Genomic DNA, 24285 nt, shown 5'->3' with positions numbered 1-24285 from the left:
TTGTTGAGGAGCACAGGCTCTAGGCGCGCGGGCTTCAGTAGTTGTGGCTTGTGGGCTCTAGAGCGCGGGCTCAGTAGTTGTGGTGCTCGGGCTTAGTTGCTCCGCGGCATGTGGGATATTCCCGGACCAGGGCTCTAACGTGTGTCCGCTGCATTGGCAGGTGGGTTCTTAACCACTGCGCCACCAGGGAAGCCCAAGGTTCATGGATTCTTGCAGACGAATTAATACGTGCTTCAATTGCTTCTCTCCTAAATGAAGTTTACTTTATGGTATCCCTTATTATTCTAGGATGAGAAAATGTCAGAATCTACAATGGATGCCTTCCAAAGCCTACCTTCAGAAGCAAGCAAAAGGTAGTGTTGTCAAAAGATCTTCCCCCAAATGCTTCCTGCTTTAATGTCATATAGTTGTGTACATCTAGTGTAAAGAGAATACTAGCCTTTTTTCAAGTACTGCTGTTTCCCAGGGAGCTGTTGGTTGTTGAAGCTGGGTGATAGGTACATGAGTGTTCATTTTACTCTTCCCTTCACCTTGGAGTATGTTTGAATATTTCCATAAGAAAAATTTTTTTAAATTCATACAAAAAATTACATTATATTTCATTTCCTAGAGTAATAAGAGTATACCTGTTTCACTTGCCAACTTGGCATTAACTTTCTTGAGTCTTCCAGTGTCAACTTTAGCTGTAGGAAACTGAGACTAAGATTGTTACATTCCTATACTTATATTTTAAATAAAATTTTCTCACAGAAAAATAATCTTGCATTTCCCCCCCCACCCCCAGCTGTGAAGAAGAAAGAGAAAAAGTCTAAGACCAGTGAAAAGAAAGAGAGCAAAGAGAGCAGTGTTGTGAAGAGCTTGGCGGACTCTAGTCAGAAGTCTACCCCGTCAGCAAGAGAGGATCCCGCCCCCAAGAAAAGCAACAGTGAGCCACCTCCGCGCAAGCCTCCGGAGGACAAGAGTGAGGAAGGGAATGCCTCCACCCCAGGACCTGAGGCCAAACAAGTGGCCACGCCCTCTTCCAGGAAGTCCAGCAAGCAGGTCTCCCAGCCGGCACCAGCCATCCCCCTACAGCCCCCCAGCACAGCACCACCGAGAAAAGAAGTCCCCAAGACCACTCCTAGTGAGCCCAAGAAAAAGCAGCCTCCACCTCCAGAGTCAGGTGAGTGAGGACAGCAGGAAGAGCTGCCGAACCGGAAGTACCAGCCCAGGACACTGACATCTTAAACAGCATTTGGAAACCTGAAATGTATATTGTTAAGTCTTTGGTACAAGAAAACTAGCTCTCTTTTAAATATTTATTTAATTTTTTTTTTGGCTGCGCCGGGTCTTAGTTGTGGCCCAAGGGATCTTTTAGTTGCGGCATGCATGCGGGATCTAGTTCCCTGACTACGGATCAAACCCGGGCCCTCTGCATTGGGAGCGTGGAGTATTAACCACTGGACCACCAGGGAAGTTCCAATTAGCTCTCTTTTAACTGTTACATAATAATAAAGCAATAGAAGCAAAAACCAGTTAAGTTGGAGATACTGTCTTAATTTCCTATTTAAAGCCTAGATTTTAAATGGTTTTTTGTTTTTTCTAATGCCCCTTTCTTTGCAGGCCAATCAGTGCTAGAGTCATCGTTGCTATTTAGCATTAACTGTCAATTTAGTGGCATCTGACAGCAGTTTATTTTGAATTCTTTAGGTCCAGAGCAAAGCAAGCAGAAAAAAGTGGCTCCTCGCCCCAGTATTCCTGTAAAACAAAAGCCTAAAGAAAAGGTGAGGAAAGATTTGTTTCCCTGCCATTTGTCAAAGATGTGTTCTATTCTGTAGGGAAATAGCCTTATCCTTGACATTTACGTGATTGAGTGAAACTGCATTTCTGCTTCTGTGTAGATGGCAGTGGAATTTCTTAAAATTAGCAAACTTCAGGTTTAGGCTTTAGCTCACTTCCTTTTTTTTTTCCCGTTGTTGTTTTCCCCTTCTTTGTAGCCCCACACGCTTATGCTCATGCTGCAGGCTGATGAGTATAATTTTTTCCCCCTCAACATCCGTTAGCAGTATTTGTCTATAACAATCGCTCACTATTTTTATTATGTGGAGAGAGAGGTCTTAAAGACTTTTCCAGTTCTTTCTGTGCCCCTATAGTGGTGTGCATGCACGTCCAGGCTGATGCTCTCGAGAGCATCAGCAATGCTGAAAAGAGAGACAAATGCCAGGTTCTTATTAAGTCGTGTTCCAGAGGTACTGTCCAGTTTCAAACTGTGATGATGAAGCATGGTTACATTGGCAAATCTGAAATCATTGACGATCACAGAGCTGGGAAAATTGTTTTGAATCTCATAGGCAGGTTACACAAGTGTGGAGTGATCAGCCCCAGATTTGATGTGTGCAACTCCAAGATCTAGAAAAATGGCAGAATAACCTGCTCCCATCTGGTCAGTGTGGTTTCATTGTACTGACAACCTCAGCTGGCATCGTGGACCACGAGGAAGCAAGATGAAGACACGCAGGAGGGAAAAGCCTGGGATATGTTTTCTAGGGGTATAAATACATACGTGCCAATAAAATGCTTCAATGGAAAAAAAAAATTCTCCTGAAGATTACTTGTCTGTTTCTCTAGGATACTTATATTGGAAACATGTTTTCCAGATCTATTAAGATTTGTCATTTGCATTATTATCTGTTGCAAGAGTGAAGGCAGGCAGGGTGTGGATTTGTTCTTTATCCATCTTCTATCCCCATAGGAAAAACCACCTCCAGTCAATAAGCAGGAGAATGCAGGCACTTTGAACATCCTCAGCACTCTTTCCAATGGCAATAGTTCAAAGCAAAAAGTCCCAGCAGATGGAGTCCACAGGATCAGAGTGGACTTTAAGGTAAAAGTGTTCAGTGACCATGGAGTATATTGAGTGTTGTGGACTTTAAATCGAGAAAATGATGTTACCAAAGGTAACAGAGAAAGAGAGGAAATTCATTCGGGGGGTGGGGCGGACGAATGAAGATCTGCCATTAATAGATGGGTTCAGGTGTGTGAGAACTCCGGTCGGTGTTACCAGGTCAGTCTGTGAACTGACTGAAGTACAGAGGCACGGAGCCAGTCCTGCCCATCCTGAGCTGTAAAGTGCTTTTAGATGAGAACAGTATCTGAGGAAGTGCTTCTTTCACATAGGTATTATCAAACCATGATGATCGCTTGAATCAGCAAAACTCTAAGGGAAATTCAATCCCAGTAAATCTTTGCATTGTAGTTAACAGGTGAGCCTTTTAAGAGTTTGTGTCTGAGATTTAAAATTTTTAAAGCGGCAGTTATTTTGAACTCATTGAGATGAAATATTCTCGACATTCTGGTGTCACTCTAATTTTATGCTTTTCGTCCTTATTTTCAATGCAGCGTTTTTTCAGTGCAGCGTTGTGTCGTAATTAAAAAACTGTCAAAATTATCTTTTCCTCTCTCCCCGCAGGAGGATTGTGAAGCAGAAAATGTGTGGGAGATGGGAGGCTTAGGAATCTTGACCTCTGTTCCTATAACACCCAGGGTGGTTTGCTTTCTCTGTGCCAGTAGTGGGCATGTAGAGGTAAGATATCCTGCTTCTTGGTACCCCAGACAGTATACTGATAGATTATTTTGCTGTGATGAAAGAAATCATTCTATTCTGTTTTGTTGGTATATAGCAGGCACTATATCCTGTTGAAACCTGCAAATGCAATGCTTTGAAGTTTTTTAGAAATTTCAGGAAGGAGTCTGCTTTTTATTAGAGTAGCAGGTTTTTTTTTTAGAGTAGCAGTTATTGAGTGTGAAAAGTTTAATAGTTTCATCTCTTAAATTCACTCATTAGTAGAGTTCTGATTTTTTACTAGATGTCCAAACATGGAAGAAATAATGTTTTTCTAGAAAAAGAGATATGCTGTTGATAGTTGTTTTATGTTGAATAGCAGAACTTCCTTGTCTATAAAGAACTCTTAGCAATTAATAAGAAAAAGGAAAACACTCAGTAAAAAAAATAGTCTAAGGGCAGGAGTATATAATTCACAAAACGAGAAGTAAATACATGGTGGGAGGGGAGCGTTAAGCCTTCCGATTACCAAACACTGTAAATTAAAGCATGATAAAAAGGATCAAGTGGAAATGGAGACTTTCTGTTTCTGGAAGTCTAAATTAGTTACAGTCTTTCTGAGAAGATTGTTTGGAAGTATGTATTTATCTTTAAAATGGGTATACCCAGCAATTGCACTCCAGGCATTTATCTTGAGGATATAATTAGATAAATTATATGTGTATGTATGTTTGTATACATGTATGTATATAATAAACCCTTCTATATGTATAAATATTTGTGTATATATAATAAACAGAAGGGTTTATTTCAGTATTTATGATAATAAAAAATTGGAGACAACCCGAAAAGTCATCAATAAGGGGCTGGTACTTCGGTTAAAGTAATTATAGGACATGCGTATAATGGCACGTATGAAGTCCTAAAGATGATAATATAGATTCATATTGACATGGAAAGATGTCCATGACACATCACTGAGTTAAAAGAGCAGGTCACAGAATAGTATGTAAAAAGCATGATCCCATTTTGGTTTGGAAAAATGTTTTTGAAATATATATGTAGAAAGAATTCTGAAGGATTTACACCAAAATCTTAAGAGTGTAGTTGGATTGTGGTTGACTTTTGTTTTTTCTGTATCTTTTTGAGTTTTCCTGCAGTGAGTATGTGCCACCTTTACCATAAGGGGAAAAAAAGGTAGCACAATTTTAACTAGGAAGCAGTAATTTGTCATTCGTACAGTTCTCAATTCCTGAATACCTCCTTAGGTTATTATTTGTCACATATGTATTCTAAGGTCATAAAGAAAACCCAAAGCCAAGTTGTAATCCAGATGTTGAGCAATCATTGAGACTCACTAACTAAGACATTCAGTCCTGCCCACTCGCTATTTTAAATTACACATTAGCAAGTGCAGACAATATTGAATAAGAGTTCACCAAAACTGCCTCTGTGATTTAGTTCAATGCAAATCCTTTATGTATGCAGATTATATAATCCGATACGCTATTTTTCTTCTACATCTTTAAGCTTTCTAAATAATTTCAAAAGTAAACTATCAGACATAAAGTAATTTTTCTGCAAAATTATATTCACAAATAACCGTATGCTGAAAGTTATATATTAAAGAGTGACTTTTTAAATGAAAATGATACCAGTATATGGATTTTTAAATATGTGAAGAAAAAAGGAGTTTTAATGGGCAAAAATTAGCAGCTTAAATAGTAATGGGATGAACAATAATTTGGAGGTGTAAGTTTTGTTTTCCTTGGGTTTTTTATTATATGGTTGTATCTTAAATATAGATTTAAGAAATTTAGAAAATATATGACATCATTATATGATAAAGTATACGGAGAAATGCAAAATTGTCATTGTAAACGTTCAGCAGTATTTTTAAAAAAAATTTAGTGATTCAGACATTTAATAAAGGCATTAAAAAATAAATTACATTACATTACATTAGCAAAATTATTGCCTGGTATTCGTTAAGGAAATATTTTCTTAGTGCCTGTTACGAACAATATATTGTTCTAAGTGCTGGAGTTGCTTTAGATAGCGTTGAACTGAGACTGTTCAGTCTATATAAGCGCTAGGGGTTTACTGTACCTCTTTTCCTACATAATCTTAACTTTCGTTACATCCATATACATGTTACCCACAGGAATAACTTATTTTCGTAACACCAGTACTTCAAATTCTGTGTTAAAACAGGTTTTTTTTTTTCCCAGAGTATAATTGCTCTAATTTAAATTGTGTAGCTGTGACAGCAATCCCACAGGATTCCTAAAAACTGAAATTAGAAAATGAATAGCCCACTGCCTACATTGCACTCCTAAAGCATAACCAGTGCTTGATGAATTTTCCCTCCATCCAAATTTTTTAAAACTTTTTATGTTGACATGATTTCAGATTTACAGAAAAGCTACAAGAGTGGTACAAAGAATTCCCATACACCCTTTACCTGGATTCCCCAAGCATTAATTTTTTTTTTTTTTGGCGGTACGCGGGCCTCTCACTGTTGTGGCCTCTCCCGTTGCGGAGCACAGGCTCCGGACGTGCAGGCTCAGCGGCCATGGCTCACGGGCCTAGCCGCTCCGGGGCATGTAGGATCTTCCCGGACCGGGACACGAACCCGTGTCCCCTGCATCGGCAGGCGGACTCTCAACCACTGTGCCACCAGGGAAGCCCAATATTTTCTTTTATTGGAGTAAAATTGCTTTAGCGTTAATATTTTTAATTTGCTTTATCCTTTTCTCTTTGTATATGTATTGTACAAAATAAGAAATAAAATATGTACACACATTTTATATGTAGACTTTTTTTTCTTAAAATTTGAGAGCAAGTTGCAGACATATGCCCTTTTACCTCTAAATTTTATACTGTGTATTTCCTAAAACCAAGGACATCCTCTTATATAACCACAATATAATTATCAAAATCAGGAAATTAATGTTGATATATTACAATTATTTAAGTAGACTTTAGTTTTGACCAGTTGTCCCACTGATTCTTTTATGGCAGAAGAAAATTATGAGTCACACTCATTTGAATTTCTGAAAATCTCTTTATCAGTATGAAAATAACTTATTTCTAAAATTAGAGATGGGAAGGACAAACCAGAGCTTACAGTCATTTAGTAGGTTATAGAGAGCCTTTAAAACCATCCCTATTTCCCCTTACCCACTCTTTTACATTGCCTTAGCTCTTTGTTGATACCTCTTTTATGGCACTTAAGCACATTCTGTGAAATCTCAGATTGTATCTATTTAGTTATTTTATAATTCTACTATTATTACTACTTTAGTCCCCTGAAACTCCCCAGTATTCTCATTTTTTAACATAGTCATTGCTTAGTGAACATGTTGAACACAGTATGTACACCACTACTCCTAAAGCTCAAAGTAAGCAGATAGGATTTGGTTGATATTTCTACGTGCTATTTGACCGCCTCTGTGTTCCCTTCTTACCCTAGTTTGTGTATTGCCAAGTCTGTTGTGAGCCCTTCCACAAGTTTTGTTTGGAGGAGCACGAGCGCCCTCTGGAGGACCAGCTGGAAAACTGGTGTTGTCGGCGCTGCAAGTTCTGTCATGTTTGTGGAAGGCAGCACCAGGCCACCAAGGTACGACGCTGAGTAATGGGGCCACTTACAGTATTACTCTGTATCTCCATTTCTGCCTTTTAATCTAGGATTTCGTACGCACGTATTTCCTCTGTTGGCTTAGCCTGTTTTTACTGTTTAACTGGGTGTAATCGATTGCCTATTGTTGTGTTTTAATTTAATTTTGGGAGTACAGCAGAAAACGTGGCATTGGATAAGATCCTCAAAATAAATCAAATCTCCTTTATCAGAATGTTCACCACTGAGTGCCTTTGGCAGGACATAAATCCCTATGCCTTGAGAGTAAATAATTTATGAGGAAATTTAAGCCGTCACAGTGATGTGCTGTATTTACTTGAAGATAAGTATGAAATGGGGTACTAAGTGACAGGTGTCCAGTGAAGGTGAGGTGATGCCCACCTTTTTGCCTTCTTATTTTCTTACAGCAGCTGCTGGAGTGTAATAAGTGCCGAAACAGCTATCACCCTGAGTGCCTGGGACCAAATTACCCCACCAAACCCACAAAGAAAAAGAAAGTTTGGGTGAGTTTCTCACACAATGGGCAGTTTCAGAGAGAATTGTCATGGGACTGTCAGGCGTGCACAAATTGTAAGAGGGCTATCCTGCTTGAGGAAGAAAAGCCGTCCCAGTAGAGAAGTCAACTCTAGAAATGGATTGCATTTGAGACCTTCTTAAATAAGAAGAGATATTAAAAATAAGAAGTTCCTATTGAATTTCTTTCATGTCTTCCAGATCTGTACCAAGTGTGTTCGCTGCAAGAGCTGTGGATCCACGACTCCCGGCAAAGGGTGGGATGCACAGTGGTCTCACGATTTCTCACTCTGCCATGATTGTGCCAAACTCTTTGCTAAAGGTACCTCAGAAAAGCCAGTTTTGTCAACTTTTAGAGGTTGTACTTAGTGTTTGGGAGGTGAACTGGACACTGCAGTGGAATGAAAAGGTCTCGCCATTCTTGTCCAGGATGCCATTTAGACAAATTTCCTAAGTTTCTGGTCTTGCTCTTTTCCTTACACAGAGGCTTAGAGCAACTAGGAAGGTTTTGTTATCTTTGGGGGGATGAATCAAGGAGACTTTTTGTAGTAACTCACCACAAAGAAATGCTCTAAACCAGTATTTCCCAAAGTGAGGTATATATCCATTTGATTGTTTCAGAAATGACTTTAGGTGGTACTGAGTCAAAGATTTGATCTTAATAGTTGTGCTAGAAAAAAATTATAGCCAATACATTAAACTGACTTAGGATGATAACGATATAAAGTTCATTATTGAAGTTATTTAAAATAAGCAAATCAATGTTAAGTCTATTAAGTAAAAAATAATAAGAGATGATACGTGGATAAAACAAATTGATGAAGGGTGTATATTTTTCCGAATTTTAGGAAGCACTGCTCTAAGCTGTAATGTAAAAGCACTAGGAATAAGGGAAAAGTGTAAATTAACTGTGTTTTTTTACTCCCATTACCCTCTCCTCTTTTTTAAAAATTTAAACATTTCTTTGGAATGTTTAAGAGAGAAAGTTCTCTCTTCCATTCTGTTACCTATAACAGAATGTTATGTTATCTATAAATATTTATGTTATCTATAAAATCTACCTCATGACCTTTAAAAATGGGTCTAAAGAAGAGAACTAGTGGCATATTCTGAGAGCTCAGAATAATCTTGACACTTTACAGATGTGTAAACATTCCATGGTAGATGCATGCTGGCATTTGTAAGTAGTTTCAGAAGCAGAATACGGTGGCTGGCATTTTACATCACATTGGCATATGTGGGTCAAGGGCTTTAGAGGCGTTGGTATGTGAACCAAAGCTCTGCTGAAAACTTTGCTTTGCTTTCAGGAAACTTCTGCCCTCTCTGTGATAAGTGTTATGATGATGATGACTACGAGAGTAAGATGATGCAGTGTGGGAAATGTGATCGATGGGTCCATTCCAAATGTGAGAATCTTTCAGGTACAGAAGGTTGGAGTCTTTTTATTACAGTTTCCTTCTTTCTTGGTACAGCTGCATTTACAGCCCCCAAAGTACTATAAACATAAAATTATGGTAGTGTTGTTACTTGAAGTCTTTTTAAATTTATTTTTTAGTCTCTAAAATAAGAACATTGTGTTAAATTTGTGCTCATTTATCTTGAACACATTCTTTAAGATATTTATTCGCTGTCCTTTGTGGACACCATAATCTATTGATTCTCTAGGGACTAAATCCTGAGTTAGTGTTAATAACGTCCCTTCCGAGATCAATACGTATGAGTTCTTCAGGGGTGTGAGAGTCTTAATACTGTTCTAACATGCAGCTTGATATTAAGTTCAGTGGAATAGCTTTCTCTTTTCCCTGTCTCCCACTCTTCAGAGCACTTCATCATTGTAGGTTTTTGTTTTCCCAGATGAGATGTATGAGATTCTGTCTAATCTTCCGGAAAGTGTGGCCTACACTTGTGTGAACTGTACTGAGCGGCACCCTGCGGAGTGGCGACTGGCCCTTGAAAAAGAGCTCCAGATCTCTCTGAAGCAAGTACTGACAGCCTTGTTGAACTCTCGGACCACCAGCCACTTGCTGCGCTACCGACAGGTAGGCCCATGTCTCATTTTGTATTCCGAGTGGTGGTTTGTGCCTAATCGTGGGATGTGTGCGTGTGCGTGCGTGCGTGCGTGCGTGTGTGTGTGTGTGTGTGTGTGTGTGTGTGCTTTTCAGTTTATTTTCTTTTGCCTCACTCACTGTTTAGTTTTGTAGAGTTCCTTGTTTTGGCCTTAGACTATTAAGAAAATTTTTAGCACCAAGAGTAAAACCCTTCTCTGGGGTAAGAAGAAGGAAGGGGCCATATCTCTTTCAAAGGTCTTGCTGTTGTAATATGAAATTTGGACTTTGTATTCTGAAGGCCATGGGGAGCCCAATGAAGGACTTTACCCAAAAGAGTAACCTGATCAGAGTTGCTTCTTAGAAAAAAATAAAAAAACAAAAAAATGATTCTGACTGGAGTGAGAGGAAGGATTGGAGATGACTGAGCCTACAGGCAGGAGCCGCGGTTAGGAGGCAATGGTGGTGCTCGAGGCAAGAGGGAGCAGGATGGTGGCCTGATCTGCGAGGGTGGTAGTGGGGCCAGAGACCCTTCGGCTCCAGGAAAGTTCCAGGGCTCCTCAGGACACGAATTGAAAATCGCTGCTGCTTGTCCATTTAAGTCATGAACTATATACATAAAGTAGTCATTGGGAACACAGGTATAATGTTGGAAGAACCATATGGATAGCTTTAACTCAGAGCTAGGCTGCTGCTTCATCTTTTAACAGAGTCTGTTTTTTGAATAGGAAAATTAGCTGTATCTGTGTCTTACTCAAAAGGAATTGGACAGTTTCTGTTTCTTCATACTAGGTTGGGAGTTATCAAGCAAAGCTCCTCAGTGATCCTAGCCAAGCTATTAGATAGCCAGCTCGTTTTAACTTTCCTTTTCTAGTATTTGAGAAATCTCTGATTATTTTCAAGTTCTTTAGGTTTTATAATACGCATCATTCAGTACCATCTTTATTCATTTTAGTAGAATCTACATAGGTGCCTCATTTTCAGTGTTAGATAAAAGAAACATATCTTTCCTGACGACAGGCTGCCAAACCTCCGGACTTAAATCCTGAGACAGAGGAGAGTATACCTTCCCGCAGCTCCCCAGAAGGGCCTGATCCACCAGTGCTTACTGAGGTCAGCAAACAGGAAGATCAGCAGCCTTTAGATCTGGAAGGAGTCAAGAGGAAAATGGACCAAGGGAACTACACATCTGTGGTATGTCTATACAGCAAACTACCCAAATTTCCAGCTCCAGTTTAGCTTCCTTGGGTCTTTTGGGGGATGAGGCTGGGTGTTAGCATTAAAGGATGGTTTGTATTGTATTTAGAAATGTCATGTGGTTTTAAATACCTAAAAATATGTGAGTCATTTTAGTTCTGCGTTTTGGAAGATGGGTTATGATAGGGAAGGTAGTGTCTTTTTATTTGGCTTTCACCTGAGTTCTTCAAAAATTATTTTTATATTAAAATTATTTTTATATTAATACTGTTTATGGAAAATTACTAATGTGCAATTAATTGGTTTGCCCCTTTTGAGATCACATCTGAATAATATGTCTTTTTATAATGGATGTTCATTTCTAGATAGATGCCTTTTAATTTTATGATTTTAAGGAAGTGTAGGAAATGATCATCTGTTATCTCATGGTCCGTGTTTGCTATTCAGTTGTTTATTCATTTTAGTCTAAGTAAAAAATCGTGGCCCTGTTTGGTAACTTACCAGGATACAGCTAATTTATCTGCATTCTTACCTTATTAGCCTGGCATGTCTTGACTGCCACAAGTTAATTATGAACTGAATCCCAAAGGCCTCCACTGAAGAGAAATTGCACTGTATTAAAATGGGGTGTCCGTTTTCTATTGGTTCTCTGTGCTGGATGATTTAGGAGGGAAGAGGAAGTGGTTTTGAGAGCACACTGTTCTATGAATAATTAATGCTTTGTTTTTGTATACAGTTGGAGTTCAGTGATGATATCGTGAAGATCATTCAAGCAGCCATTAACTCAGATGGAGGGCAGCCAGAGATTAAAAAAGCCAACAGCATGGTCAAGTCCTTCTTTATTCGGGTGAATGATATTAATACTTCATGTCTTTGATGCTTAATCCGTGGGTTGTTACCACATGAACAGAACAGACTTGTTCTCATCTATGTTTTGCTTTGTCATGTGTATAAATCATTTTTCGTTTAATTGTTACTCTGATTCTTTGGGAGGAGATTAGTGAGGTTCCAGAGTGGATGGATCTTTCCTTTGGTGGCCTGAAATCATCCTCATATTGACAGAGAAGCTGGTGTGAAGTTGTTGGTTTTTATGTGCTTTCCAAATGAATGGTCACATGCTTACATTTTGTTTGTTTGTTTTTCTGTTAGCAAATGGAACGTGTTTTTCCATGGTTCAGTGTCAAAAAGTCCAGGTTTTGGGAGCCAAATAAAGTATCAAGCAAGTGAGTAAATTCAGTATTACTTTTTTTCGCTTCATCAGCTAGAAATCTGAGCGTTCTTATATTTTTATATTGAGGGGTTTTTTTAGACTAGGTTTTAACATTAAAGATTAATCATTTGAAATGCCTTTTTTAAAAAAATTAATTAATTAATTTATTTGTTTGTTTTTTGGCTGTGTTGGGTCTTCGTTGCTGTGTGTGGGCTTTCTCTAGTTGCATGAGCAACTAGTTGCGCGAGCGGGGGCTACTCTTCATTGTGGTGCGCGGGCTTCTCATTGTCATGGCTTCTCTTGCTGCAGAGCGCGGGCTCTAGGCGCGTGGGCTCTAGGCGCGCAGGCTTCAGTAGTTGTGGCACGCGGGCTCTAGAGCGCAGGCTCAGTAGTTGCGGTGCATGGGCTTAGTTGCTCTGCAGCATGTGGAATCTTCCTGGGCCAGGGATCGAACCCATGTCCCCTGCATTTGCAGACGGATTCTAAACCACTGCGCCACCAGGGAAGCCCTGAAATGCCTTTTTATTGCTGGTTTAGAGACAACACTTAATGTTTATTGCAGTCTGCTGCCCTTTTTTTCTTTATTTATGTATTTGTTGTTTTAGGGAACTTGTGGCATATGTACAATACATGTACTATATATATAGCCCAGTTATAACTGGGTTCTATCTTATTTAGGAGTTTATTAATTAATTAATTTACTTTTGCTGTGTTGCGTCTTCGTTTCTGTGCGAGGGCTTTCTCTAGTTGCGGCAAGTGGGGGCCACTCTTAATCGCGGTGAGCGGGCCTCTCACTATGGCGGCCTCGTTGCGGAGCACAGGCTCCAGACGCACGGGCTCAGTAGTTCTCAACAGTTCTTGATTCTCCATGTTTAACCTTAAATTTTTATTCCAGTAAATCCTTTTGACACATTGATAAGGTTATCATTTGTTTCTAGATGTTTAACCAAGAGTCACAATACATCGGGATTATATTTTTAAAAATAATAAAGTCCTGTGTAGGCAGTTTTCAAATTCTGTGACTTGTTCTTACAGTTTGTGAAAGGCTTGTGCCCAGGCCTGAGACCTGATGATATCAAGAATTTGACTGTTTTGTACAGTTCTGGGTATCTTGTAGGAGTTCAATAAATACTTGTTGAATCAATTATTTCCAGCAGTGGGATGTTACCAAACGCAGTGCTTCCACCTTCACTTGACCATAATTATGCTCAGTGGCAGGAGCGAGAGGAAAACAGCCACACTGAGCAGCCTCCTTTAATGAAGAAAATCATTCCAGCTCCCAAACCTAAAGGGCCTGGAGAGCCAGACTCACCAACTCCTCTGCATCCTCCTACACCACCAATTTTGAGTAAGACACCAAATGAAGACTTGTTATCCATTTCTCTCTGGGTGCAAATGATTGACTTTGTGACTCTAAATTTAATGTACTTCCGTATTGGAAAAATTTCCTGGTGATCCTTAAATGTAATAAAATCATTATTTTTGCTCACTTGGAATGTTAACAGAGAATTGATACAAGTAATGTAATGGATAGTAAGGTAGCATAACTTGGAACACTTTTTGAAAGTGTTGATTTCATAGGCTCTAGGCTATCTAAGCTGAATTGTTTTCTTTTTTCCTGGATATCAGACATAGTATTGCCAATTTTAACTGTATGTCTTCTGGGTTCCAAGGTACTGATAGGAGTCGAGAAGACAGTCCAGAACTGAACCCACCCCCAGGCATAGAAGATAATAGACAGTGTGCATTGTGTTTGACGTACGGTGACGACAGTGCTAATGTAAGTACCTTGGTGCACTGGGTCCTGCTTAGTAGACTAGCCAATAATGACCTCTTTGTGTCTAAACTTGGTGACCAGTGCCGTTTATTCAGTGAATATTTGTCACTTAGTTTGTGGCATTTGGGGGTTATTTTTCTATAACTGATTTAATTGATTTAAAAGATGAGTTGCCTTAAATTAACGTGCTGATATCTTGTAATTTCTATTGGCAGTTCCTCAAAAAAAGATTCTATGAAAGTGAATAAAACAGAAGTTGCGCATTAAATAGCTTGTGTTTCACGTAGTCGTTAGCAGTGTGGTTAAGGTCCCCGGGTCTGGTGGTTTGCCTGGATTCATTGCTGTGCTTTGCCGCCTACTTGTTGACCTTGGCAAAGAGTTTAACCTCTCTGACCCTCAGTTTCATTTTTAAAGTGAGGATAATAATAATCTTACCTCAGAATGGTTATGAGGATTAAAGGAAATAATGTATGTAAAGCCTTATTTGGGTCCTGGCACATAGTAAGCTTACAGTTTTTTTAAAAAAAGGTTTTTAAGGCAAGCTGAGAGAACTGGCTTTGAAATATGGTATTAAAGAAGTCAGTGGGCACTTCTGTAAACCTAACACATATTGCTTGTTCTTTAATCCTTTATGATTATAAAATATTTCCAGCCTGTGGAAAAGGTAATGGAAAAAGGTGAGAAGTGAAAACAAAGAAACTTTGAATTGTGATTTTTGTGTGCACCCCTAAGTTAAAGAATTAGGCTTGATTTACTGAAGTTATCCTGAATGAGGTAAAGCTAATACCAAGGAAAACCCTATTTGACATTATATTCTTCAAAGAAAAAAGGAAATCTCTTGTTTCATAGGATGCTGGCCGTTTGCTGTACATTGGCCAAAACGAATGGACACATGTAAATTGCGCTTTGTGGTCAGCAGAAGTGTTTGAAGATGATGATGGATCACTGAAGAACGTGCATATGGCTGTGATCAGGGGCAAGCAGCTGGTAAGAACCTGTGGGTGAATGTTATGGAAGAGACTCCCTCTCAGTTTCCAGATGTTCTTTCTGGGGCTAAACGCTGCCTCGCTGGTGTTTCTCATAGCTCCTTCAGAATGGTTAGCCAGCAGCAAATATTGGTGTACCCTGTAGGCAGATTGCTAGTCTGACCCTTGGAGGATGGGTACAAAAGAAATAGAAAACAAAGTCTTATCCAGTTGGGGAGATAATTCAGATGCCCAAGAAAGGTATTAATTTATTAAGTGATTTAGACGAAATGACCTCAGAGGTTCCAGTTGAATCAGCACTCTGAGGCTCCATAGGATGAACCCACAAAATACACACACGAAGATGTGGAAAGTGATTGGTAGCAGCTTAGAGTAATCAGAAAAGGCTATGGAGGAGTAAAATTTTTAAAGCTATATTTTGATGGGGGGAGAAAATGAAGGATTATCAGGAAGAAACAAAAAATAGCACATGCATAAGAAACATAAGTAAAATGTGCGGAGAGCACAAATAAAAAGTCTTCCCTGGAGAGGAGCCCAGACTGTGACTGTGACAGAATGAGGTAGTAACATACAGCCTAGTTGAAGGAAATCTTTGAATCACATAAATTCATCAGTTAGGCCTAGTAATTAAGAACTGTTACGTCTCTGACTAGTATAATCTTACCAGAACTGAGTTCTTTCGGATACAACAGCTTTCTACCAAGATGATGTTTTTAACATCGATCTTAAAAGTTTCATCTTCTCTAAATCAATTGTGCATCCTAGAAAAAACTGTTTTGATTCAAGTTCTAAATCAAATTGTAATATTTAAATTTAATAATCATAGGCCGCATGGGCCATAGGAAAGAAAGGATTTGTAGAGGAGGTTTTATGGCTCATATCACTTCTCTGTAATTCAGCAGATTAGCAATAGCGAAATGAATTGTGGGAAACCCGGAATGGGGTGACTCTCTAGGGGAGATGGAAAATGGCTAAAACTTCTGAAAGTCTGACTTGGACTCTGTTCTTTCTGGGTTGTTAGAGATGTGAATTCTGCCAAAAGCCAGGAGCCACTGTGGGTTGCTGCCTCACATCCTGCACCAGCAACTATCATTTCATGTGTTCCCGAGCCAAGAACTGTGTGTTTCTGGATGATAAAAAAGTATATTGCCAACGACATCGGGATTTGATCAAAGGCGAGGTGAGACAGCTGTAGCTGCTTCTTGAATTCTCTAGGAAGAGAGGGTGAAAATAGCAAGATGGTAAACTGTATTTCACCATCCTCCTAGGTGTTCCTAGTAGGTCATTCTAGGTATTCCTAGAATCCCCTCCTCTTAGGAGCAATAACAGAGGCACTGCTAGTGAAACAGAAGGGTGATTTTGAGATATGCTCTGCACTTTCCCTCTGAGTCAGTATCATGAGTATGGTGTGCAAAAGGGATAGCCTAATAGCTACCCTGGCTTTTCGTTTAAGGTGGTTCCTGAGAATGGATTTGAAGTTTTTAGAAGAGTGTTTGTGGACTTTGAAGGAATCAGCTTGAGAAGGAAGTTTCTCAATGGCTTAGAACCAGAAAATATCCACATGATGATTGGTATGACATGGGCCTTGGTTGTCGGGGAAGGCTGGCTGTGGCACTGGGGTACTTCCTAGTGTTCAGTTAGAAAGTGGGCCTTCTCATGATTGCCTCTGATCAGTTCTTCTTTTCTTACTCAGGCTCCATGACAATTGACTGCTTAGGGATTCTGAACGATCTCTCTGACTGTGAGGATAAGCTCTTTCCTATTGGATATCAGTAAGTAGCTCTGTAGAGAGAAGACGGCAGCCCCACCCCTTGAGCACCCTGAAGCAGTGAGTAGGTCATTAAATGTAGAGCCATACTTGTTAGCGACTTTTAACTAATTCCTTTTTTTTTTTTTTTTTTTTTTTTTGCTACTTCTCGTAGATTGGGACTAAAGTATCATTTTATGTCAGCTAGACCCAGTTGTAGAAGGAAAGTATTGTTGACATAATTTCAGAATCATTTCCAAATAAAACCTAGGTAGAAAACACCAGGCCAGTCTCTGAAGGTTCCACTAAATTCTGTTCACTTCAGTTCAGAAGTCCAGTTTGTTGTCAGGGATCAAACACCTCATGCCTCTGTCCTCTTTTTACATTTTACAGGTCCTTCTAAAAATAACCCCTACAATAACAATCAAATAGTCCAGTAAGAATTTGTAATCTTTCCCACATGAAGCAAATTGTTTAAACTTCTAGCAAACTGACGATATAAATTTAAAATTCGCTTCCTCTCTCTTCCCCTTTGGAGTCTCCCTTTTGTTCTATATACTCTGATTTATTCTGCATTTCAATTGTGAAAACACAGTCTCTACTCCACATTTAGCTGGCAGCTCTTAAAGAGCTAGGCTCCATCAGCATCCAGCAGACTTGAAGCAGTTCCATTTCTCTTGTCTCGTGGGGCTTTTCTCCCAAAGGAAATATGCCAGGTTTGTTCTTTCCTCACTTTGTACACATGGTGGGGCAGTTATCCCTTCCTGAAGGCCAATAACTATTTCTTATAGTATCAATAGTTAGTTTTTTTTTTTTCTTTGCATTTTAGGCTGTTTTACTAATTTTGTCCCCTGCTTACAACACAATAAAAAAGGATTTGATGCTGTTTTCTGAGAGGCCAGGAAAAACCAAGGACTTCAAAAAACTTGGAAGACCCTAACCAGGAGACCCTCTAATAAGAATCCATGAAATAAAGCTAAATTTTATAAATCAAGGAGGCCAGGGAACCTAGGCTGAGAAGAGGTTTTGACAAATGTCAGTCTCTGCTTCTGTCCTCGCACTCACGGTGATCGTTACCATCTGCGTGCAGGTGTTCTCGGGTGTACTGGAGCACCACGGATGCTCGCAAACGCTGCGTGTACACGTGCAAGATAGTGGAATGCCGTCCTCCGGTTGTAGAGCCAGATATCAACAGCACTGTTGAACATGATGAAAACAGGACCATTGCTCACAGTCCAACATCTTTTGCAGGTTAGTCTTTAATCAAGATGGGACTTGAATTCGATTTGGGGGAATATTGTGATTGACGTGTGGGAAAAAGGCATTGCTTTGGGAGGTCACATTTGCTTCTGTTTTGGTACTTACCTGACAGCTGGCTTTTTCTTGGTTCATTTGTTTGATATCTTAATTAAACTTTTTTAGTAAGAGTTTTTATTTCCTGCCACAGAAATTTCACCTAAAGAAAGTCAAAACACAGCTGAAATTGTAAGTCCTCCATCACCAGATCGACCTCCTCATTCACAAACCTCTGGTTCCTGTTTCTATCACGTCATCTCAAAGGTCCCTAGGATTCGAACACCCAGCTATTCTCCAACACAGAGATCCCCTGGCTGTCGGCCACTGCCTTCTGCAGGTAAAAGACTTCACTGACCTACCCGACCCAAGGAGGTCAGCTCAAAGATTAGTTTGTAATGCTGTCAGGCACCTTTATCGTGGTGACTTCTGCCAATGGAAAATGTTGATTTTCCGTTAGCTGTAAACATATCTAGCCAAGTCGTTGAAACCAGTGGTATAGCACATGTGTCCGATCTGTAATGGACTTTATTACTTTCTCTCTCGTTTAGGAAGCCCTACCCCAACCACTCATGAGATAGTCACAGTGGGTGACCCTTTACTCTCCTCTGGACTTCGAAGCATTGGCTCCAGGCGTCACAGTACTTCTTCCCTGTCACCCCAGCGGTCTAAACTCCGGATAATGTCTCCAATGAGAACTGGGAGCGCTTACTCCAGGAACAGTGTTTCCTCAGTCGCCACCATAGGGACCGCTGCAGATCTCGAGTCAAGTGCCAAAGCGGTTGATCATGTCTTAGGGCCACTGAATTCTAACACTAATTTAGGGCAGAACACTCCCACCTCTTCACATCTGCAAAGGACGGTAGTTACTATGGGCACTAAAACCAGTCACTTCGATGGCTCTTCGTCTTCAGAAATGAAGCACTCCAGTGCTTCAGACTCAACATCCAAGAGCTCCTCTTCGAAGGGAGAGAAGACCAAAATGCCGAGTTCCAAGAACTCAGAGGGATCGGCACATAATGTGGCTTACCCTGGCCTTCCGAAACTGGCCCCACAGGTTCATAATGCAACAGCTGGAGAATTAAATGTTAGTAAAACGGGCACTTTTGCTGAACTGTCTTCAGTGCCATTTTCTTCTAAAGAGGCCCTCCCGTTCCCGCCACTCCATTTGAGAGGGCAGAGGAATGATCGAGACCAACAGACAGATTCCAACCAGTCAGCAAACTCGCCTCCCGATGAAGATACTGAAGTCAAAACCTTGAAGCTATCTGGAGTGAGCAACAGATCGTCCATCATCAACGAACACGTGGGATCCAGCTCCAGAGACAGGAGACAGAAAGGGAAAAAATCTTGTAAAGAAATGTTCAAAGAAAAGCATTCCAGTAAATCTTTTTTGGAACCTGGTCAGGTGGCAACTGGTGAGGAAGGAAACCTGAAGCCAGAGTTTGTTGATGAAGTTTTGCCTCCTGAGTTCATGGGGCAACGACCATGTAATAATGTTTCCTCTGATAAGATTGGGGACAAAGTCCATTCTATTCCAGGAGTCCCCAAAGCTCCATCCATGCAAGTAGAAGGGTCTGCCAAGGAATTACAGACACCCCGGAAACGCACGGTCAAAGTAACACTGACACCTCTAAAAATGGAGGGTGAGAGTCAGTCCAAGAATACCCTAAAAGAAAGTAGTCCTCTTTCCCCTTTGCAGATAGAGTCAGCATCTCCAACAGAACCAATTTCCACTTCCGAAGGTCCAGGAGATGGTCCAGTCGCCCAAGCAAGCCCGAATAATACCTCATCCCAGGATTCTCAAAGTAATAACTATCAGAATCTTCCAGTACAGGACAGAAACCTAATGCTTCCAGATGGCCCCAAACCTCAGGAGGATGGCTCTTTCAAGAGGAGATATCCCCGTCGTAGTGCCCGGGCACGTTCTAACATGTTCTTTGGGCTCACCCCGCTCTATGGAGTAAGGTCCTATGGCGAAGAAGACATTCCGTTTTACAGCAGCTCCACTGGGAAGAAGCGAGGCAAGAGATCCGCTGAAGGACAGGTGGACGGGGCTGATGACTTGAGCACTTCCGACGAAGACGATTTATATTATTACAATTTCACTAGGACAGTGATTTCTTCAGGTGGAGAGGAACGGCTGACACCCCATAATTTATTTCGGGAGGAGGAGCAATGTGATCTCCCCAAAATCTCACAGTTGGATGGTGTTGACGATGGGACAGAGAGTGATACTAGCGTCACAGCCACAACGAGGAAAGGCAGCCAGATCCCAAAAAGAAACAGTAAAGAAAACGGAACAGAGAACTTGAAGATGGATCGGCCTGAAGACACTGGTGAGAAAGAGCACATCATTAAGAGCTCTGTGGGCCACAAAAATGAGCCAAAGATGGATAACTGCCACGCTGTGAGCAGAGTGAAAACACAGGGACAGGATTCCTTGGAAGCTCAGCTCAGCTCATTGGAGTCAAGCCGCAGGGTCCACACAAGCACCCCCTCAGACAAAAACTTACTGGACACCTATAATGCTGAGCTCCTGAAATCGGATTCAGACAACAACAACAGTGACGACTGTGGGAACATCCTGCCCTCAGACATTATGGACTTTGTACTGAAGAATACTCCGTCCATGCAGGCTTTGGGTGAGAGCCCAGAGTCCTCTTCGTCGGAACTCCTGAATCTTGGTGAAGGTTTGGGTCTTGATAGTAATCGTGAAAAAGACATGGGTCTTTTCGAAGTGTTTTCTCAGCAGTTGCCGACGACGGAAGCCGTGGACAGCAGTGTCTCTTCCTCCATCTCAGCAGAGGAGCAGTTCGAGTTGCCACTAGAGCTGCCGTCAGACCTCTCTGTCCTGACCACCCGGAGTCCCACTGTCCCGAGCCAGAACCCCAGTAGGCTAGCTGTAATCTCAGACTCAGGAGAGAAGAGAGGAGCCATCCCAGAAAAATCTGTGGCCTCCTCTGAAGGTGACTCCTCCCTGCTGAGTCCAGGAGTAGATCCCAGCCCTGAAGGCCACATGACTCCTGACCACTTTATCCAAGGTCACATGGATACAGACCACATCTCCAGCCCTCCTTGTGGTTCGGTGGAGCAAGGTCATGGCAACAATCAGGATTTAACTAGAAATAGTAGCACCCCTGGCCTTCAGGTACCTGTTTCCCCTACCGTTCCTATCCAGAACCAGAAATACGTGCCCAACTCTACCGATAGCCCTGGCCCGTCTCAGATTTCTAATGCCGCTGTCCAGACCACTCCGCCCCACCTGAAACCAGCCACCGAGAAACTCATTGTCGTTAACCAGAACATGCAGCCACTTTATGTTCTCCAGACTCTTCCGAATGGAGTGACCCAAAAAATCCAGCTGACCTCTTCTGTTAGTTCTGCACCCAGTGTGATGGAGACAAACACGTCAGTATTGGGGCCCATGGGAAGTGGTCTCACCCTAACCACAGGACTCAGTCCAAGCCTGCCGACTTCCCAGTCTTTATTCCCTCCTGCTAGCAAAGGATTGCTCCCCATGCCTCATCACCAGCACTTACATTCCTTCCCTGCAGCTACTCAGAGTAGCTTCCCACCAAACATCAGCAGTCCTCCTTCAGGCCTACTTATCGGGGTCCAGCCTCCTCCAGATCCCCAGCTTTTGGTCTCAGAAGCCAGCCAGAGGACAGATCTCAGTACCACAGTAGCCACTCCATCCTCTGGACTCAAGAAAAGACCCATATCTCGCCTGCAGACCCGAAAGAATAAAAAACTCGCTCCCTCTAGTACCCCTTCAAACATCGCCCCTTCCGACGTGGTTTCCAACATGACATTAATTAACTTCACACCCTCCCAGCTTCCAAATCATCCCAATCTGTTAGACTTGGGGTCACTTAATACTTCATCACACCGAACTGTCCCCAACATCATAAAAAGGTCTAAGTCCGGCATCATGTATTTTGAACAGGCACCCCTGTTACCACAGAGTGTGGGAGGAACTGCTGCCCCGGCGGCGGGTGCAGCCACCATGAGCCAGGATACCGGCCACCTCAAGTCAGGGCCTGTGTCTGGCTTGGCCTCAGGTTCCTCCGTCTTGAACGTTGTATCCATGCAAACTACAACCGCCCCTACAAGTAGCGCGTCCGTTCCAGGGCATGTCGCGTTAACCAACCCGAGGTTGCTTGGTAGCCCGGATATTGGCTCCATAAGCAATCTTTTAATCAAAGCCAGCCAGCAGAGCCTGGGGATTCAAGACCAGCCTGTGGCTTTACCGCCAAGTTCAGGAATGTTTCCACAACTGGGGACGTCACAGACTCCCGCTACTGCTGCAATGACGGCAGCATCTAGCATCTGTGTGCTCCCCTCGACTCAGACTGCGGGCATAACAGCTGCTTCGCCTTCAGGGGAAGCAGAAGAACACTATCAGCTCCAGCATGTGAACCAGCTCCTCGCCAGCAAAACCGGAATTCTCTCTTCCCAGCGGGATCTTGATTCTGCTCCAGGGACCCAGGGCTCCAACTTTACCCAGACGGTAGATGCTCCTAATAGCATGGGGCTGGAGCAGAATAAGGCTTTATCCTCAGCTATGCAAGCCAGCTCCACCTCTCCTGGGGGCTCTCCGTCCTCTGGACAGCAGTCAGCAAGTCCCTCGGTGCCGGGGCCCATGAAACCCAAACCAAAAATCAAACGGATTCAGCTGCCCTTGGACAAAGGGAGTGGCAAGAAGCACAAAGTCTCCCACTTGCGGACCAGTTCTTCTGAAGCACACATTCCAGACCAGGAAGCCAGCACGACACCCCTGACCTCAGTCACAGGGTGAGAGATGCAGACCTTGGCTCTGCTGGGTCTGAGGGGTTTCATGCTCTGGATTTAGAGGCTGTTGAAGTGGTCTTCTGGGAGGGACACACCTCGGCCCACGTTACATTACTTGGGTTTTCTGATTTGATTTTTTTTTTTTTTTTTTTTCCTCTCACAGTGCTGATTTATAGAGTAAAATTTAGTTCCATCCATTGGCAGTTGGTCCCTTGGATAGAACCACATCTTTTTTTTTTTTTTTTTGGTATGCGGGCCTCTCACTCTCGTGGCCTCTCCTCTTGCGAGGCACAGGCTCCGGAAGCGCAGGCTCGGCGGCCATGGCTCACGGGCCCAGCTGCTCCGCGGCATGTGGGATCCTCCTGGACCGGGGCACGAACCCGTGTCCCCTGCATTGGCAGGCGGACTCTCAACCACTGCGCCACCAGGGAAGCCCAGAACCACGTCTTTCATTGCTCTTTGCTCTGACTTAGAACAGTGCTGCTGTTTGCGCCTGTTTCTTTTTCGCTGAGGCTTAGTTAGGATACTAAGGGATGATTATTCCTGTCTGGAGGGCAAAACCACCTGTTGTAGATCTCATGGTGTCCTTTTCTGAAACATTTTCATTAAAATATACGTAAAGTACACAAAGTGAATTTTTACCTAGGTATGCATCCATATAGCTGTCATTCAGATCATAACATAAAAGATTTCTAGTCTTCCAGAAGGCTCCTGGTGCCCTCTCTTAGTCAGTACCCCCCAAGGTAACCACTGTCTAACCCGTATCACCACGGGTTACTTTTCTCAGCCCATAAATTTTATCAGATCCTGTTAGATTCTTCTTTAGACTGACCTCCTTGTTGGGTACATATTTACTGTTGTTTTTCTTGAAAAAATACAAATGATTCTGTTCCAGGGCTCCAGGAGCAGAGGCTGAGCAGCAGGATATAGCTAACGTGGAGCAGTCACCACAGAAAGAGTGTGGGCAGCCTGCAGGGTAAGCGTAAGACTTAGTTCCCTGAGGTGAAGCACTCAGTTCTGTCCACCTCATTTAGAAAATAGTCCTTCCTGATTTGTGGTTTGTTTTTTTGTTTTTTGTTTTTTTTTTTGGCCAAAGTTTTTTTAATGGAATTAATACATGCTTGTAAAGAAAAAAACAAAACAAAACACAGAATTATTTAAATAATGGGTAACGGTTCCATGTTCTTCCTGCCTACCCTGTTCCCAATTTATTGCCTAGAGGTAATTGTTGCTTGTAATTTGTTTTCATTCATACCAATATTTCTATGCATACAGATATGCATGGTGTACATTTGAATATGTATATACCTTTTTTTTTTTTTTGCGGTACGCGGGCCTCTCACTGTTGTGGCCTCTCACGTTGGGGAGCACAGGCTCCGGATGCGCAGGCTCAGCGGCCGTGGCTCAAGGGCCCAGCCGCTCCGCGGCATGTGGGGTCCTCCCGGACCGGGGCACGAACCCGCGTCCCCTGCATCGGCAGGCGGACTCCCAACCACTGCGCCACCAGGGAAGCCCCCGTATATACCTTTTACATAAAATAAA

At 42.0% G+C, this 24285-nt stretch overlaps 1 protein-coding gene and 2 pseudogenes across 3 annotated transcripts in view; all 3 read left to right on the top strand.

Annotated features, from left to right (window-relative positions):
• The window catches only part of LOC309964907 (trehalase-like), a 419483-nt pseudogene that overhangs the window by 261248 nt on the left and 133950 nt on the right, over nucleotides 1–24285 (top strand). The gene's annotated exons all lie outside the window — the stretch shown is intronic.
• The window catches only part of KMT2A (lysine methyltransferase 2A), a gene marked incomplete at its 5' end in the record, with an annotated part of 73117 nt that overhangs the window by 36182 nt on the left and 12650 nt on the right, over nucleotides 1–24285 (top strand). The window contains 23 exon segments of the mRNA XM_082845736.1: nucleotides 289–353; nucleotides 785–1162; nucleotides 1690–1763; nucleotides 2732–2863; nucleotides 3449–3562; nucleotides 7017–7163; nucleotides 7589–7684; nucleotides 7896–8016; nucleotides 9002–9115; nucleotides 9549–9733; nucleotides 10760–10933; nucleotides 11673–11783; nucleotides 12086–12159; nucleotides 13301–13494; nucleotides 13820–13926; nucleotides 14773–14910; nucleotides 15931–16089; nucleotides 16363–16480; nucleotides 16603–16681; nucleotides 17747–17907; nucleotides 18104–18289; nucleotides 18501–22746; nucleotides 23639–23719. Coding sequence (XP_082701862.1) covers nucleotides 289–353; nucleotides 785–1162; nucleotides 1690–1763; nucleotides 2732–2863; nucleotides 3449–3562; nucleotides 7017–7163; nucleotides 7589–7684; nucleotides 7896–8016; nucleotides 9002–9115; nucleotides 9549–9733; nucleotides 10760–10933; nucleotides 11673–11783; nucleotides 12086–12159; nucleotides 13301–13494; nucleotides 13820–13926; nucleotides 14773–14910; nucleotides 15931–16089; nucleotides 16363–16480; nucleotides 16603–16681; nucleotides 17747–17907; nucleotides 18104–18289; nucleotides 18501–22746; nucleotides 23639–23719 — 7254 coding nt within the window.
• LOC309965895 (small ribosomal subunit protein uS8-like) lies at nucleotides 1775–2820 on the top strand (annotated as a pseudogene). The gene has a single exon. The product of its transcript is annotated as a small ribosomal subunit protein uS8-like (transcript).

This window comes from Leucopleurus acutus (genome assembly GCF_964270905.1).
Source record: "Leucopleurus acutus genome assembly, chromosome: 8".
Taxonomy (NCBI): Eukaryota; Metazoa; Chordata; class Mammalia; order Artiodactyla; family Delphinidae; genus Leucopleurus; species Leucopleurus acutus.
Note: the sequence above shows the minus strand (reverse complement) of the source record. Positions and strands in the feature narration are given on the sequence as shown.